The sequence below is a fragment of the Doryrhamphus excisus genome, chromosome 4, assembly GCF_030265055.1.
Source record: "Doryrhamphus excisus isolate RoL2022-K1 chromosome 4, RoL_Dexc_1.0, whole genome shotgun sequence".
NCBI classification, from domain to species: Eukaryota; Metazoa; Chordata; class Actinopteri; order Syngnathiformes; family Syngnathidae; genus Doryrhamphus; species Doryrhamphus excisus.
This window is the reverse complement of record NC_080469.1, coordinates 8,618,734-8,632,633: the sequence shown is the minus strand read 5'-3', so window position 1 is coordinate 8,632,633 and position 13,900 is coordinate 8,618,734. Positions and strand designations below refer to the sequence as shown.

The window sequence follows — 13,900 nt, the reverse complement described above, 5'->3', positions numbered from 1 at the left end:
TCACAGCCAATCACAAGGCCATTTAGAACTACCTATTATTAATTTATTTTTAGATTTGGCACTACCAGTTCTCCCCCGCCAGTTCAGGGTGTACCCAAGGACAAAGACGGATAGGATATGCTCCAGCATGCCTGTGATCCTAGTGAGGAACAGCAGTATAAAAAAATGGTCCTGTGGTTACTAAAGTGGACCAAGTCAAATATGGAATGTGTGCTCCAGAAGCATCTAAATATGTACATTTAGATGAATTGTGTATCGGAAGCTGGCAAATAAGAGGACAACTTCAGCGTTGCAAGCGACTTCATTGTCGTGAAAATTGGCAAGCTTTGGGAAATACCTGAATGTATTGCCTTCAATTCTGCTTTGACGTCACTTGTCATTTTTAATCAGGCTTTTACCATTTGAACATTTTTAAATATCAAAATGAAACCAACACCCAGAAGTCAATAAAGTCATGTTCTGTTGTTAAATAACGTTTAAACACATGAGATAATATTGTCATGGCCAGCTATGCAAATTAAGACTATAATGTTGGCTCACCTATATAGGTTGCAGACCAGTGGGAGGCAATGAAAAGAGAGATAGCGAGAGAGATATGCCTTTATTAGTCTCACAAGGGAGTATTTCAAAAAAGGCATAAATGATGAAAAAAACAGTTTAGTAAAATGAAATTATCATACTCATTCATGTTTCAATATTTTAAAAAATCCAGTCTTCAACATTCTTTGCTTACAATGCTACACTGAATGGCCTGCCAAAACAACATTTTGTATCCTTAACAATAACCCTGGATTATTGCACTGCTTCTGCAGATAATGCCTTTCAGCTCATTTCAATCAGTGCTCTATAATCACACATTAGGTCTAATTACTTGGCAATTTGAGTGAGGGCAAACAATGAACACTGATTGCCCCCGCTGAAAATTACATAACAGCACTATTAGAACAATTATGTCTCAGAGAAGACAAGGCTGCACACGGTATAAAGGGCAAACATGAAACACACATGACTGGACTGAACCTTTTTCACGAGTCAGAGAGACTGTAGCTAATTTTAAGAAAAGGTACTGCCTAGTCACATTGGAATTTTGTAGGACTTGGTACAAGCATAATGCACACACATATTTTGGGGGGTTCTTTTAATCCATCACTTTGTTGAAAATAGCATGACCTAATCTCCCTTTTGACAATCATTTTGTTATGATGCCAAAATATAGCTGATTTTGGCCAACTTCAATGCCACCATTTTTCTTGCATGTGTTGAAGCAGAACTCTCCCAGTTCAGGGGGAGTTCTAATGTCTTAGTCTTCGCTAGCTGTGAAAATAATGAGTTTTTGACAATTTGTACTTGGGACGAGTAAACACGGACTACAATGTCTGGAGAAGCATGACATGTTTACCTTTGAAGTCTTTCAGTGCACCCCAAAAACAATCCAATCATCCTGATTGATCGATCCTGATTAACAGGATTAGATGAACTTCAGTCTTGCAGACATTTACACCTGTGTGACTGTAATTATGATCGTATAACCATCAGAGTTTAATATGGAGACATTTCCATTGCTTGTGTCCAGAAAGGTTACATGGTTCATATGTTGTGACCTCTTGGAGGCCATGTCACCCATGCATTAGTTACATTATGTTGTCAAGTCATTAGCCTCTCCAGGACCACCTATCAATGTGGCTTATGAACACAACATCTCTATAAATAAACTGTTGCCAAGAAACAATGCAAAAAAGGAAAAGAAATGAAGAGCTAAAAATAAATCCAGATGCCACTACAAAGCAGTGGCTTATATAATAAGATCTGCAGGGGGAAAAAATTGGGAGTGTGTGCACGGGCATGAACGGCAGAATGGAATTTTTTACTTGGCATTTAGATCAACTGTGCAGCTCCACTTGAAATAAGTGGCGCAATAGTTCGATAGCGCATAAGATGCTGTGAGCCCTCTTCAAGATCCACAACGTACTCTCTGGGAGAAGAAATGTGATCATTAATGATGAGGCTGATCCCAAAAAAATAAATAAGCTTATGCTCAGAGAGAGTTCTAATGTACCTTTGATCGTCTGTTTCGGGCTCCACTAAGATGTTTTCTTGTCTCTCCTTCACCCGCAGGAACACAAAGGAGTCCAGGCATGGTGCAGGTACTGAGTCGCCGACAGAATAAGAAGCATTAAAGTGAATTTAAAAGAGCATGAAAGCTAAAACTAGATCCGGTTTGGGGATTGTACCTGCTTTAAGCATATCAAGTGTCTGCAGGATGGGGGGCATGTGGGTCAGTGCCACAGACTTCAAGTGGCTTTCTGTATTTGCAGCATATCTGAAGAAAACAAACACACACTGATTTGGGATTTAAACACCAAGCATCTATCTAAAATAAAGGGAACCTCTAAAGTCAAGCGCAAGAAATCCTGTTTTGTTGATCTCCAACTAAGTGGGGGTCCAAAAAAGGTCCTACGAAAAACAAATAAAAACGAACAAACCCTTCCCATTAGAAATAATGTAAATCTGTCACACAAACCCAAAAATATTAAGCATGTTTGCATATAGGCCACGCAGTCAGGAGATCGGAAAGACCTGGGTTCGATTCTCCTCTTGGCCATCTCTGTGTGGTGTTTTCCCACTGCGTGCATGGGTTTTCTCAGGGTACTCAGGTTTCTTCCCACATTCCAAAAAAATGCATGTTAGGTCAATTGCTGACTCCAAATTGTCCATAGGTAGAATGTGAGTGTGAATGGTTGTTTGTCTATATGTGCCCTGTGATTGGCTGGCAACCAGTCCAGGGTGTACCCCGACTCTCGCCCAAAGACAGCTGGGATAGGCTCCAGCATACCCGTGACCCTTGTGAGGATCAGTGGCATAGAAAATGATTGGATGTATTACAAATGAAATCACTGTAATTGTATTTGGTCATTCCCAGCAAGAGGAAAATATTTCAATCTGTCATCAGCATTTCACACGTGACTGTTTTTTGTGAACATGAATGTGAAATATCTGCCAAACTGTTGCTGGTGCCAGAAGCAGCGCGCCCCCGCCCACGTCCCATTAATTTGGGACATGCTGAGTGTCCCTGCGCCGCCCTCACGTCCGGCCTCTACTGAGCTCCACAACAAAAGTACAATAGAATAACATAACAATAACATGCCAATGATGTCACACATGATGACAATTCAACCTGCAAGTTAATGGCCCACTTTAAAGCATACTTTTCTTAAACATTTTGGTGGAATTCAGAATTGTACCATTTAAGGGCAGTTGATTTGAATGTTTCACTGCACTTGTGGGTGGTCTACTCACTCTTTGGCAAAGGCAAACTCCTCAGGAGAAAGCAGTGATGATTCTCCTATGCTGCGAGACTTCTCTTTTTCAAGGATATGAGGGAAGAACTTTTCAATCTGAACACACAAACAAACATAAGGCTGTGAGACCAAATGCACCTAATACCTGGGTACAAGCTCTCATTGTCTGGCTGACCTTTTGCAGACGAGAGCGTAGATAGCTGCACAACACAAAGCGGATGCGGTCGATCTCCATGCGATGGATACTGGCCTTGGCGTCGCCTTTCTTCACCCTTTGCAGGTTCTCTTCCTGGTGGAGGGAAGGGATGAGCAATAACACAAGAGGACGCAACACTTTTTTCCCCAAAATGTTTTATGATCGCCAAATGTGACACCGATACAGTAAATCCCCACCTATTTGCTTCGTACTTTGTCTGACTTAAACTCTAAATATATTTTTATGGCAACTTTAAGGTGCCCCCCAATTTGGATGGGGATATCTGCAGAGGAAGTGTGTTGTCGATATTAATCCTGCAGAGGGTGCTGCTTCACAAGTCAATTCACTCAATATTCTCCAGCAGGAAGATACTTTGACAAGACATGTTGTGTAACTGCATGTTTTGTAAGTACAATACCAGATCTCCAGACTAACTATTTTTTACTAGGACCACAGTAGCCCCCAACTTAACATTTTAGGCACGCAAGCAGAAAATTTTGCGGCACACACTGAAATCGACCTGCAAAGTATATGCGGCATTTACATTTCGCCTCATTTTCACTGTATTACTGATAAATACTTGAACAACAAATGCAGAAACTATAATGTTTTCAATTAAATTGTGTGGTTCCAGAATTACCAGCAAATTTTGTGCTGATCAGTATGATCACACCCTAAATTTGTCATCTTATTGAAATAATTAGTTTTCTCCATTTTTATTGTGACGTCCGTATTTATATAATTCATTGCCATTATCGACCATATGCAGTGTGCCTCTTGGAACACTAGATGCCACTTGCTCTCTATTCAATTTTTTTTGATGAACACCTTGACCTGGATGGCTTCCCTTTTGCACAGAAACAATACAGTAATCGTGCCTGTTATGGCTGACACTGGTTATCACGGGTACATTAGTGGATCATAAAATGCAGTACAGTACTATTTATTTTTTTAAGGACAACAACTTCATTTAGGGAACTTCATTTTGCTCCGACTCCATGCTGTTATGTTGGTAAGATAGTGGAGAAAATTTTAAGAAAGGATTATAATAAGGATACAAAGTATACCATGTGAGTGAGCTGCTCCATGACACACTCCACCACCTCGGACTGGTTTGCGAGAAGCTCTGGTGAGAACTTCTCATTGAGCCAGGCCTGTGACAGACACAAACGCAGGAACGGTGGCCGTTTATATGTATGTATTATACGAATATTATTTGTATAATTATTTACATTATTTACAATTCACAGCTCACTCACCTCTTCTAGTTTAGCGATCAGATCCGCCGGGGTCATGTCATCGTCCTGACGTTCTTCTTGGCTGTTGTCGTTGTCAGAGAAAGAGTCCGACATGATTTCAGTGACATTAAGATGCCAGTGCCACCAAAAACAAAGTCCTACACGTAAAGTAAATGCCAGTCCGTTGAAATATGGTCTACAGAGTTAATCAGCGAGGAGCTTTGCTATGTTTGCTACATAACTTGTTATGTTAGCTAACCGTAAGACACACGGAAAGCGACTTGTTTATTCGCGCCACTGTAACAGTCTCGCGAGAAGTCCAACTATTTCGATCCATAAAATCGCCTTCAAGGCAGAGCGTCCCATGGTCCTTCTACGATTTACATTAATAAAATGTACATAACCACTTGATTCACTAATAGAAAATGCTTAATGAATGTTATATGATTCTGTTAATCACCAAATTATTTTCTTTATAGGGCGATTTAATTAAGTAATGTTTCCTGCAGACCAAAACCAGGGCTGAAAAATAAACGCGAGCATGGCACTGTTTAAAGACGCTATATCGTCTACAATACTGTAAAAAAGTCCACTATACTGTAAGATATAATAACAAATTTAATGTAATTTGCTTCTCCCTACTTCTTTCGGACACGTGGAACTGTGAATTTAACTTGATGAATGTTCAAATAAAATTAATCCATTACCGAAGATAGAAAGTTCAAGAGATGTTTGAAGGTCATATTATTACTTTATGACTAAATATTTCTTTTAAAAAGCATTACTTGAATATAAATGGAAATTCCCTTCTGCTACCAATAAAGGCTGATCTTATCTTTTTTGAAAGAGACGAGAATAGTGAAAGGTAACATAGATTCTGGAAATTAAACCCATAGTTTTTTATTTTACAAAAGAGAATGTTCATTAAACCCAGTTTGCTTCATGTTTTATTAACCATCCAGTCACACAAGAGTCAGATTTAGCCACATTGTGTGATTTTATGCCAATGAAATAAAGATTTCCATGTGGTATAAGGTCACACTGGCACACAACAATTAACTATTTTAGCAGTGGTCCTCTAATAATGAGAGAACATGTCAAATGTTCCAGTTTCCATAGAAATATTGCATAAAAATATTCCTGAAATTGTAGTTGCCTGGAGCTAAAACGTAAAGAATCACAGTTTGTGAGTATAAAAGGTGTTCACGGTGGGCAGGGTATATGCAGTGTGGGGCCCCCACAGAGGGATGGAATATGGATATGGGTAAATGAGAGCAGAAGAAGTTGCACTGCCTGGAACATGGCGATACATGAGCTGAGACTGAGGTATTCTCATTCTGGGGAGAAAGGCTGGGTGGTGCGGTGTTGTCTGCTGATGAGAGTCTGATTTGTCATAAGGGGGCAGTACACAGGCGTTATGAGATAATGTGTGCTGGGTGGGAGGAACCTTTGTAGGGATTGCCCTGAGGGTTTCCCACTTTTCAGTTTGATAAAGCCACAGAGGCAGAGGGATGTTTTTCAGAGAAGAAGCTTCGCAACGCGTCAAAGTGGTCTGGTGGCTTCGGTAACCTGGCCAAATAGGAGTAGGCCGTGGGAGTTGAGTAGACTTGGGAAGAACTTTAACGAAACTAGAGGAGGGTGGTGGAGAACAGTCAGATTTAACTTTGATAGCAGAGTAAAAAGGATGCATGAGGTTGATACCACCTCCTTTTGGCTTCCAGTCTTTCATGTGAGGTTTGGCTTTTGGGGAGTTAACATTGCCTCTGTCTTTATTCTGTCCTGCAGGATCTTTGCAGATCTGTCTCATGGGCATGTCCTCACTTTGGTTGAGTGTGCTTTTTAGAGTGCTGGAAGTGGCCATATCAGCTTTGCTTTCATCGCATCCAGGAGCATCCTCTGATGAGATGGAGCATGGGGAGGCCCTCCGGGAGGAAGAGGAGGAGGAGGAAGAGGAAGGAGGGCAAGGTGAGCCATCAGAGGAGTTGCACTTGTGGCTGGAAGAGGCTGGAGAGAGAGAGCGTTGGATGACAGAGGGCCTGTCTCTCCACTTCCCCAGTGTTTTGACTTGAAGGCTGGCCTGAGCCACTCGCTTCTTTTTCTCAAGAGGAGAGATGACCTCTCCAGCAGCCGAAGGCAAATTTGCAGGCCAGAGGGTTGCTGCAGAGCCATGCACATGGTGGGGAAATGTATAAAGGTCAGGGGTCAGAGGCTGGTCTGGCTGGAAGCAGTCCAAATGGTGTCTTTCAGCAGTACCCGGCCAGACAGTAGACTGGTGAGGGGGCATCGCTGCTCCAGTCTGACTGGCAGCCTCTGGAATCCCCTGTAAAATAATACAGTTTATCCTTCCATCCATTTTTTATACCGCTTATCCCCACTAGGGTTGCGGCATAATACAGTTTAAATCAATACAATACAAAGTTTTCATCAATCACAACATGATACCTCAGCGTTTCCTATGTCTGTTTGGATTCTTTTCCCTTTCCACTCAGCTTTGTTCACCTTCCCCTTCCTCTTGTACGGCTTCCTGGGTTTGCCGAGAGGCAGAGGTTTATCATCCTCTCCTTTTAGATGTCTTTCAAAGGGCAACACCAACCTGCAACATGACCACACTGTGTTATTGACCATTTGGTTTGATGCATAAATAATAACAAATAAAGAGGCTTAAAGTACCTCTCATAGTGTCTGCGAGTGCATGTAGCTGCACTGGTGCTACCAGGACTACCGCCAAGTTCATCATAAACTTTCTTCCACAGACGCCTTGCCGTCACCTGTTGATGACATCACTTTGTTACAAGCTTCATTATGTTCATCATATAATTCATCTTGGGAGGCTTCTGAATTTGGAAAGTCTACTAGGATGTGTTCTATGAGGCATTACGACATTTGCATGCATTTGCATTTGAATTCACCAAACATCATAAAAGTTAACCTTTTTACATGTGTGAGACAATTAAAATTCAATATTTATATTTTTACACTCATTATATGGACTTTAAGAATCTTAAAATGTTACTGAGTAATACATGGTAAATATTAAAGGTTTAGTGATGGCAACAGTTGATCCTGAAACGGACTATACTGTATATATTTCAACTATTTCATCTTGAAAATCTGTATAAATTGGATTGTGTACAACCGCTAAAGGTTCTACTGTACGTTGTCGTTTACATGTAAAACAAGCTCTTGCTTTGATGTGTTTATTTAATGGCAAAAATAAATCCCAAGAGTGTCTGTCAACAATTACAAGGACCATAAATCAATCATAAATTGGCTTGTAAATGTGTGTGTGTATATAGCACTGATAAAGACCACAAAATTACAATAATGTATATAATGTATATAGTAATTCAACTGGTTTTGTGGCACATGTAATTTTCGGAGGGAGTTTTTTATTATTTGTCTGTTGAATGGGGTTGTGGTGACACCCCCCGTTCTTTTCTACTGAGCACATTGTTGCTTTGAACCATTGGAACAAAAACACACAAATAGGGAGTACTGGAGTTTAATACAGTATTTAGAAAAAGATACTCATTTTGTAACTTGTGGATGAAATAATGCTTTGTGAAAAAAATATATTTCATGGGCATAGTGTGTATTCTCATGTTCCATGCAGATCCGTTTGAGAATGAGAAGTGGTTAATCGACCTTTAAATGCCACAAAACATCACTGTCATATCAGTCGGATGCATTTTATACAGACTATTTTGTTTGAATTGTGAAGAAATTAACAGTGCAAATAGTATTGGCACATGCATTGAAGGCTGAAAATGACAACCTTGATGAATGAACTACTTACTGAATTGTAGCCACCTAGTTTCTCAACTGTCTTGTAGATCATCCACAGGTTAACTGAAAGTAGAAATAGATCAGTAACTGACTGGCTGGAATAAGTCATGTCTGTACTGTATCGATCAAACTCACTTTGCTTGAAGCCCAAATGTGGGATTCTTTCAATGGGCGAGCCTCTGTCCTTCATGAAGGAATGCAGACTTGATACAAATGACTTCTCCTCCATCTGCAGCAGGCCGCTTCCCTGTCCTTTGTCATATTTGTCATCGACCTCGATAGCTGGAGATGTCTAATTAGGAGAAAACATTGGACATGCATGAGGACAAGTTTTTCCACCAAAGGCCACATACTAAAAATAAATGAAATTGATGCAAGGGCCACTTTTATATTTTGGAAGCCAAACATGAAACTATACTAAATATATATAAGATTATATATACATATATACTTTATTGTATAATAATCATAGCAATAACAGAAGCTGCTATTTTGATTCCAGATAAAACTAAACTTCCTATCCACAAGTCTAAAAGACATTTATTGCAGCACACACAATGATTCTTATTAATTAATTCATAATATTTTATTTGTGGTTTGTTGGTTTTTCATAATATTACAACTAAAAAAATGTTTTTCTTTAATTTAAACTTTTAATTTATTTTTCCTCATAATATTCATTTCATTCTCATAAAAGGGCCAACATTGTCAAGGGCCAGGTGTGCACAACACATTGCATCCATACATCTATTTTCTATTTCATACCGCTTATCCTCATAGGGTCGTGGGTATGCTGGAGCCTATCCCAGCTGTCTTCGGGCGAGAGGCGCGGTACACCCTGGACTGGTCACCAGCCAATCACAGGGCACATATAGACAAACAACCATTCACACTCACATTCATACCTATGGACAATTTGGAGTCTCCAATTAACCTAGCATGTTTTTGGAATGTGGGAGGAAACCGGAGTCCCTGGAGAGAACCCACATTGCATACATGAAAGCTTAAAATAAAATGACTGATTTTTTTTTTTATCACCAGTGTTTGGACAAAAGTTAGTCTTGCAGAAATTTGGGTTAAAACTCTATTCAGAAGCAGGAATAATTTCTTAACTGTTGCACATATCAGACTGCCCACAACCTCAGTGTTTGAAATTGACAATGTCACTATTTGTGGTCTGCAAGAAAGGAGAAATGAAACAGGGAGAGCTTGCAAAAGAAAAAGCTTCCTTGAAGAGAAGCTTCTATTAGAAGTGTTTCAAAAGTTCACAAGACTCCCAAATCAGAGTCTGAACAACTGCTGCCAGGAAGAAAAAAAGGATGACGATATTGAAACATGAAACCTCACATTGCCAATCAGACCATCACTTTCGATTGAATGGATGTATGAGAAACCGCACTGAACGCTACCAATATTTTTGCTTGACTCAACTCATGTTTTTTCTTCTATGGTAGCCATTCTACAACAAACAGCTCAAAGTGGTTTCATCTTGAATCAAGTTCCTCTCTGTGGTTCCTGGTTCCGAGAAGTTGGCCCGCACAGTGAGTAATAGTGAAGGTGCGGGCCACTGGTCGAGCTCCAAGTGAGTCAGCCTTCATCTGCTGTTTCCAGCTTTGACGTTTCACTGTTTGAACCCCTCAGTGCTGCTCTTCTCTCACGACAGATGTAGTTTTTGTGATCCAAAATGGAAATTCTGTGCTCATAAATGTGTTGTATTGGTATTTATTGTGGGCTGAATGGTGTACGAGTGGTTAGCGCTCAGGCCACACAGCTAGGAGACCGGAGTTCGATTCCACCCTCGGCCATATCTGTGTGGAGTTTGTATGTTCTCCCCATGCGTGGGTTTTCTCCGGGTTCTCCGGTTTCCTCCCACATTCCAAAAACATGCTAGGTTAATTGGCGACTCCAAATTGTCCATAGGTATGAATGTGAGTGTGAATGGTTGTTTGTCTATATGTGCCCTGTGTTTGGCTGGCGACCAGTCCTCTCGCCCGAAGACAGCTGGGATAGGCTCCAGCACGCCTGCAACCCTCGTGAGGATAAGTGGTAGAAAATGAATGAATGAATTATTAAATATTACACTAATTTGTCACCTAGAACACAAAGACAAAATGTGCTGTTAGCTTACCATATATCAACAAACCTGGTACATTAGATTCATTTTAGCATCTGTAGTGAATCAAAGTAAATATTTCTGTACGTTTGACCACCTGCATGGTCTAGGTGAGGGGTTGGCAAACTACGGCCTGGGGGCCACATCCGGGCCGCCAAGTGTTTGAATACGGCCCGCCCGTTCTTTCCAAAGTATTCCATTGAAACTTAACATACAACCTGGCATCATGGCTTGAGCAAACCTTTTGATGGTTTATGTATCTGTTTTATCAATTTCATTATTTGATGCGGTCTGCTGTTTACAAAGTGCTCCTGAAAAAAGGGGCACAAGAACATATAGCAGATTGCATGACACTTTTACAGATACAATAATTCTAGGTGGACTGTTATGTGCAAAAATATATAGTCTGGCCCTTTCACCAATTTTGTTAAAGCAATGCGGCCTGCGAGTCAAAAAGTTTGCCCACCCCTGGTCTAGGTGGTGTAAGTTTGATTGGCAAGAGATAAAAGTTTACAATGTAGTTCAACTAAATATGTTTGCCATATTCCATGTAAATATCTAGAATAATCATACATGTACAGGGTGTTCTCATGTCATTTTTTTTCCGTGTGTGGTCACTTTGGTGGAAAAGGAAAAAGAAGCGCGTTTACATGTTAATTAGATTTCTAAAAGACAAAATTGAGGGGGAAACACACGTGGGTGATGTCAGTGTTAAAGGTGGATGCTACTGACAGTTCAGAGGTCGCCACAGAAACCACCTGCCTGGGAAATTTCATGAACCAATTTGTGTTTCTCGCATTGCAGCGCACATTCAGTTACCAGAAGAATAAGTACAGTTCCTGTACAAAGGAGACCAAATTGTGTCTTCAAAGAAGAATCACACATTCCTTGTTAGTCATTTCACAAGATGAAACCACACGTACGGTCAGTGCTTCAAATTTGCACTGCTCCTGAAATTCAGCAAAAAAGGGAAATGAAAATGTGACTATGTGTAGTCATGTCTGCAGTCACACACCAACTGATGAAAATAACTGCAGACCTTTGTTTCTTCAACACATTCTTACCTTGATTGCAGTCCACTTGTTGTCTTCTTCTTCTTCTTCTTCATCGACCACCGTCACACTTTGGACCTCATGAGCTGAACAACAAGAAAACAATAAGCATTTCTCCATCAAATGCAATAATATCATATATGCAACCAATTTAAATTGACACATGGCTATATGAACATATTGTCGAATGTGTCTGATATGAAACCACAGGTAGGAAACCACTTCCTGCTCATGAACACGCTCTTGTGTAGCAACCTCTTGTGTAGCAATGTGCAGCACTGTATGATATTATTGTATAAATGGAGATGCAATATAATAATGCTCAGCTTTGATTAATCCTGTCAGATGTATTCATTTAATATTTGTATCATTGTAGTTTTACTCTATCATACTGTCAAAGAGGCAAAATATTAAAGTACATCAAGTGGCTGGTGGGTTTTTAATACCAGATGGTGGTGAAACAATGACTAGTACAATTTTTTAAATACAATGAATAGTACTACCTCCCAGCTCTCTCAACTGTGGTGTCGTTCTAGCATTTGTGTGTAAAACCAAAATGCTTGCTTCCTGTACTGCGGCTTCAAATTGTAATTCTGCTTTCAATATAATATCCGACTTCTCTATTTCATGTACTGGAGATATACTGTATTGTGATTATATCACACATTATTTTACCACTTTTATTTGCCTTATTTACACAATTTAATATAGCTACATTAATTAATATTAACATGCACATTTAATTTTTCTCTGAAGTTTACTCAGAATACAGTCAGAAATACTGCACTTGTGACCCAATGTACTATATTTGTTGTACAAGCATTTTCACATGAAATCATAGTCAGATGATTTTCATAGGACATAATTTGTTGTGTAAGTACACTAATAATCAACTTCACTTGGAACTAAATAACTGGCTGAAGGAACCAAAATAAAGTTGAAAGTGATTCTTACCCATCTCCAGTTGTCTTCTAAGAGGAGGCGTCTCTGTTTTGTGACAGTAATTCAACTGGATGCATAACGTCTCTCCAACAGCTCTCTCTCATTGGTTGACACCACACATATGACCTTATGACATTATTTTCCGATTGCAGTATTTACATTTCAATTTCTGTACTCTTTAAGCACCCACAATACAGGCAGATGTCTTGTTTGTGCAGCCAAATATCTTCAATTAATTTGCATCTGAAAACACCAAAAAAAAAAAACTCAGATGAAAAAAAAGGGGGGCATCTAGATGTAATTAAGATAAGGAATACTAAAACAGAAGACAAATAAGTCTAGGGAATTGATAAACAAAGACTGATTGAATATTAAATAACTGCAGATACACACAATTATACACACATTATTGTTTTATTACTTGAGTAGAAGGACGAAGATGAATGTGCACCCAACTTAACAAACCTTTATCTATCAATTATATATTAATATATATTGTTTTATAGTCAATTAGAGTATCTGTCATCATACATCCTGCAAATAAATGTCAAATAAATACTCGTTTATATCATTATGTTCATTTTACAGCCCTTTGTATTGGGTTTTGGACTCCTATAGAGCAACAACACACAATAACCAGCACATAAAGCTTTATAGTTCTTCCAGAATCTGCACCTATTCAGTTGTATTTCTTTGGATTTCATGTGATGTAACCTTATCTGGCTTACAGCTATGCCCATGTAAGGAAGTACGCTCCTCTGTGACATCACAAAGGGGCGGTCTGACCATGCCTTCTGAAACATAGTGATTTGAACCGTCACAAACGTCTTTTAGGGCTCACTTCTAAATGCGCAAACGTCATTATCTGAAACTTTGGCATTCTTTAACACGAGAATACAACATTCCAAATACATTTATAGGTTAGAAAAGTGGAAAAAGCATAATAGGTCCCCTTTAATATACCACATTTTCCAGACTATAAATTGCACTTTTTTTCACTGGGGTGACTGGTCCTGTGCCTTATACCATGGAGCGACTTATACATGTTTTTTTTTTTCCCAACAATTTCTCCAATCAATTTTACACTTTCTCATTGCAGGTGGAATTTATGCAATGTTTTAAATGTATAGTTTATTAGAATGCTCTAGATTAGGTAATACACTGTTTTGCCAGAATAACGTCTTAACTGTATATTTAGGCAGAATCTTTTAAAAATGTGAAATTATCAAGCCCGTGTCAGATCATAGTGAGGTAAATATGTAAGCCTCTTCTAA

At 39.4% G+C, this 13,900-nt stretch overlaps 2 protein-coding genes across 2 annotated transcripts; both read right to left on the bottom strand.

Moving 5' to 3' along the window:
• Positions 1 to 867: 867 nt before the first annotated feature.
• On the bottom strand, positions 868 to 5,031 carry gins4 (GINS complex subunit 4 (Sld5 homolog)). Its single transcript, XM_058070579.1, has 7 exons — positions 4,755 to 5,031; positions 4,563 to 4,649; positions 3,475 to 3,588; positions 3,298 to 3,395; positions 2,232 to 2,320; positions 2,057 to 2,147; positions 868 to 1,972 (listed from the first exon to the last, which is right to left on the bottom strand). Exons 1-7 carry the CDS (start codon positions 4,845 to 4,847, stop codon positions 1,876 to 1,878), a joined length of 669 nt encoding a protein of 222 aa, XP_057926562.1. The 5' UTR covers positions 4,848 to 5,031; the 3' UTR covers positions 868 to 1,875.
• Positions 5,032 to 5,683: 652 nt separating this feature from the next.
• On the bottom strand, positions 5,684 to 12,662 carry arid5a (AT-rich interactive domain 5A). The gene is made up of 7 exons (XM_058070918.1): positions 12,639 to 12,662; positions 11,697 to 11,770; positions 8,655 to 8,811; positions 8,530 to 8,582; positions 7,404 to 7,501; positions 7,176 to 7,326; positions 5,684 to 7,053 (listed from the first exon to the last, which is right to left on the bottom strand). Exons 1-7 carry the CDS (start codon positions 12,640 to 12,642, stop codon positions 5,911 to 5,913), a joined length of 1,680 nt encoding a protein of 559 aa, XP_057926901.1. The 5' UTR covers positions 12,643 to 12,662; the 3' UTR covers positions 5,684 to 5,910.
• Between the last annotated feature and the right edge of the window lie 1,238 nt (positions 12,663 to 13,900).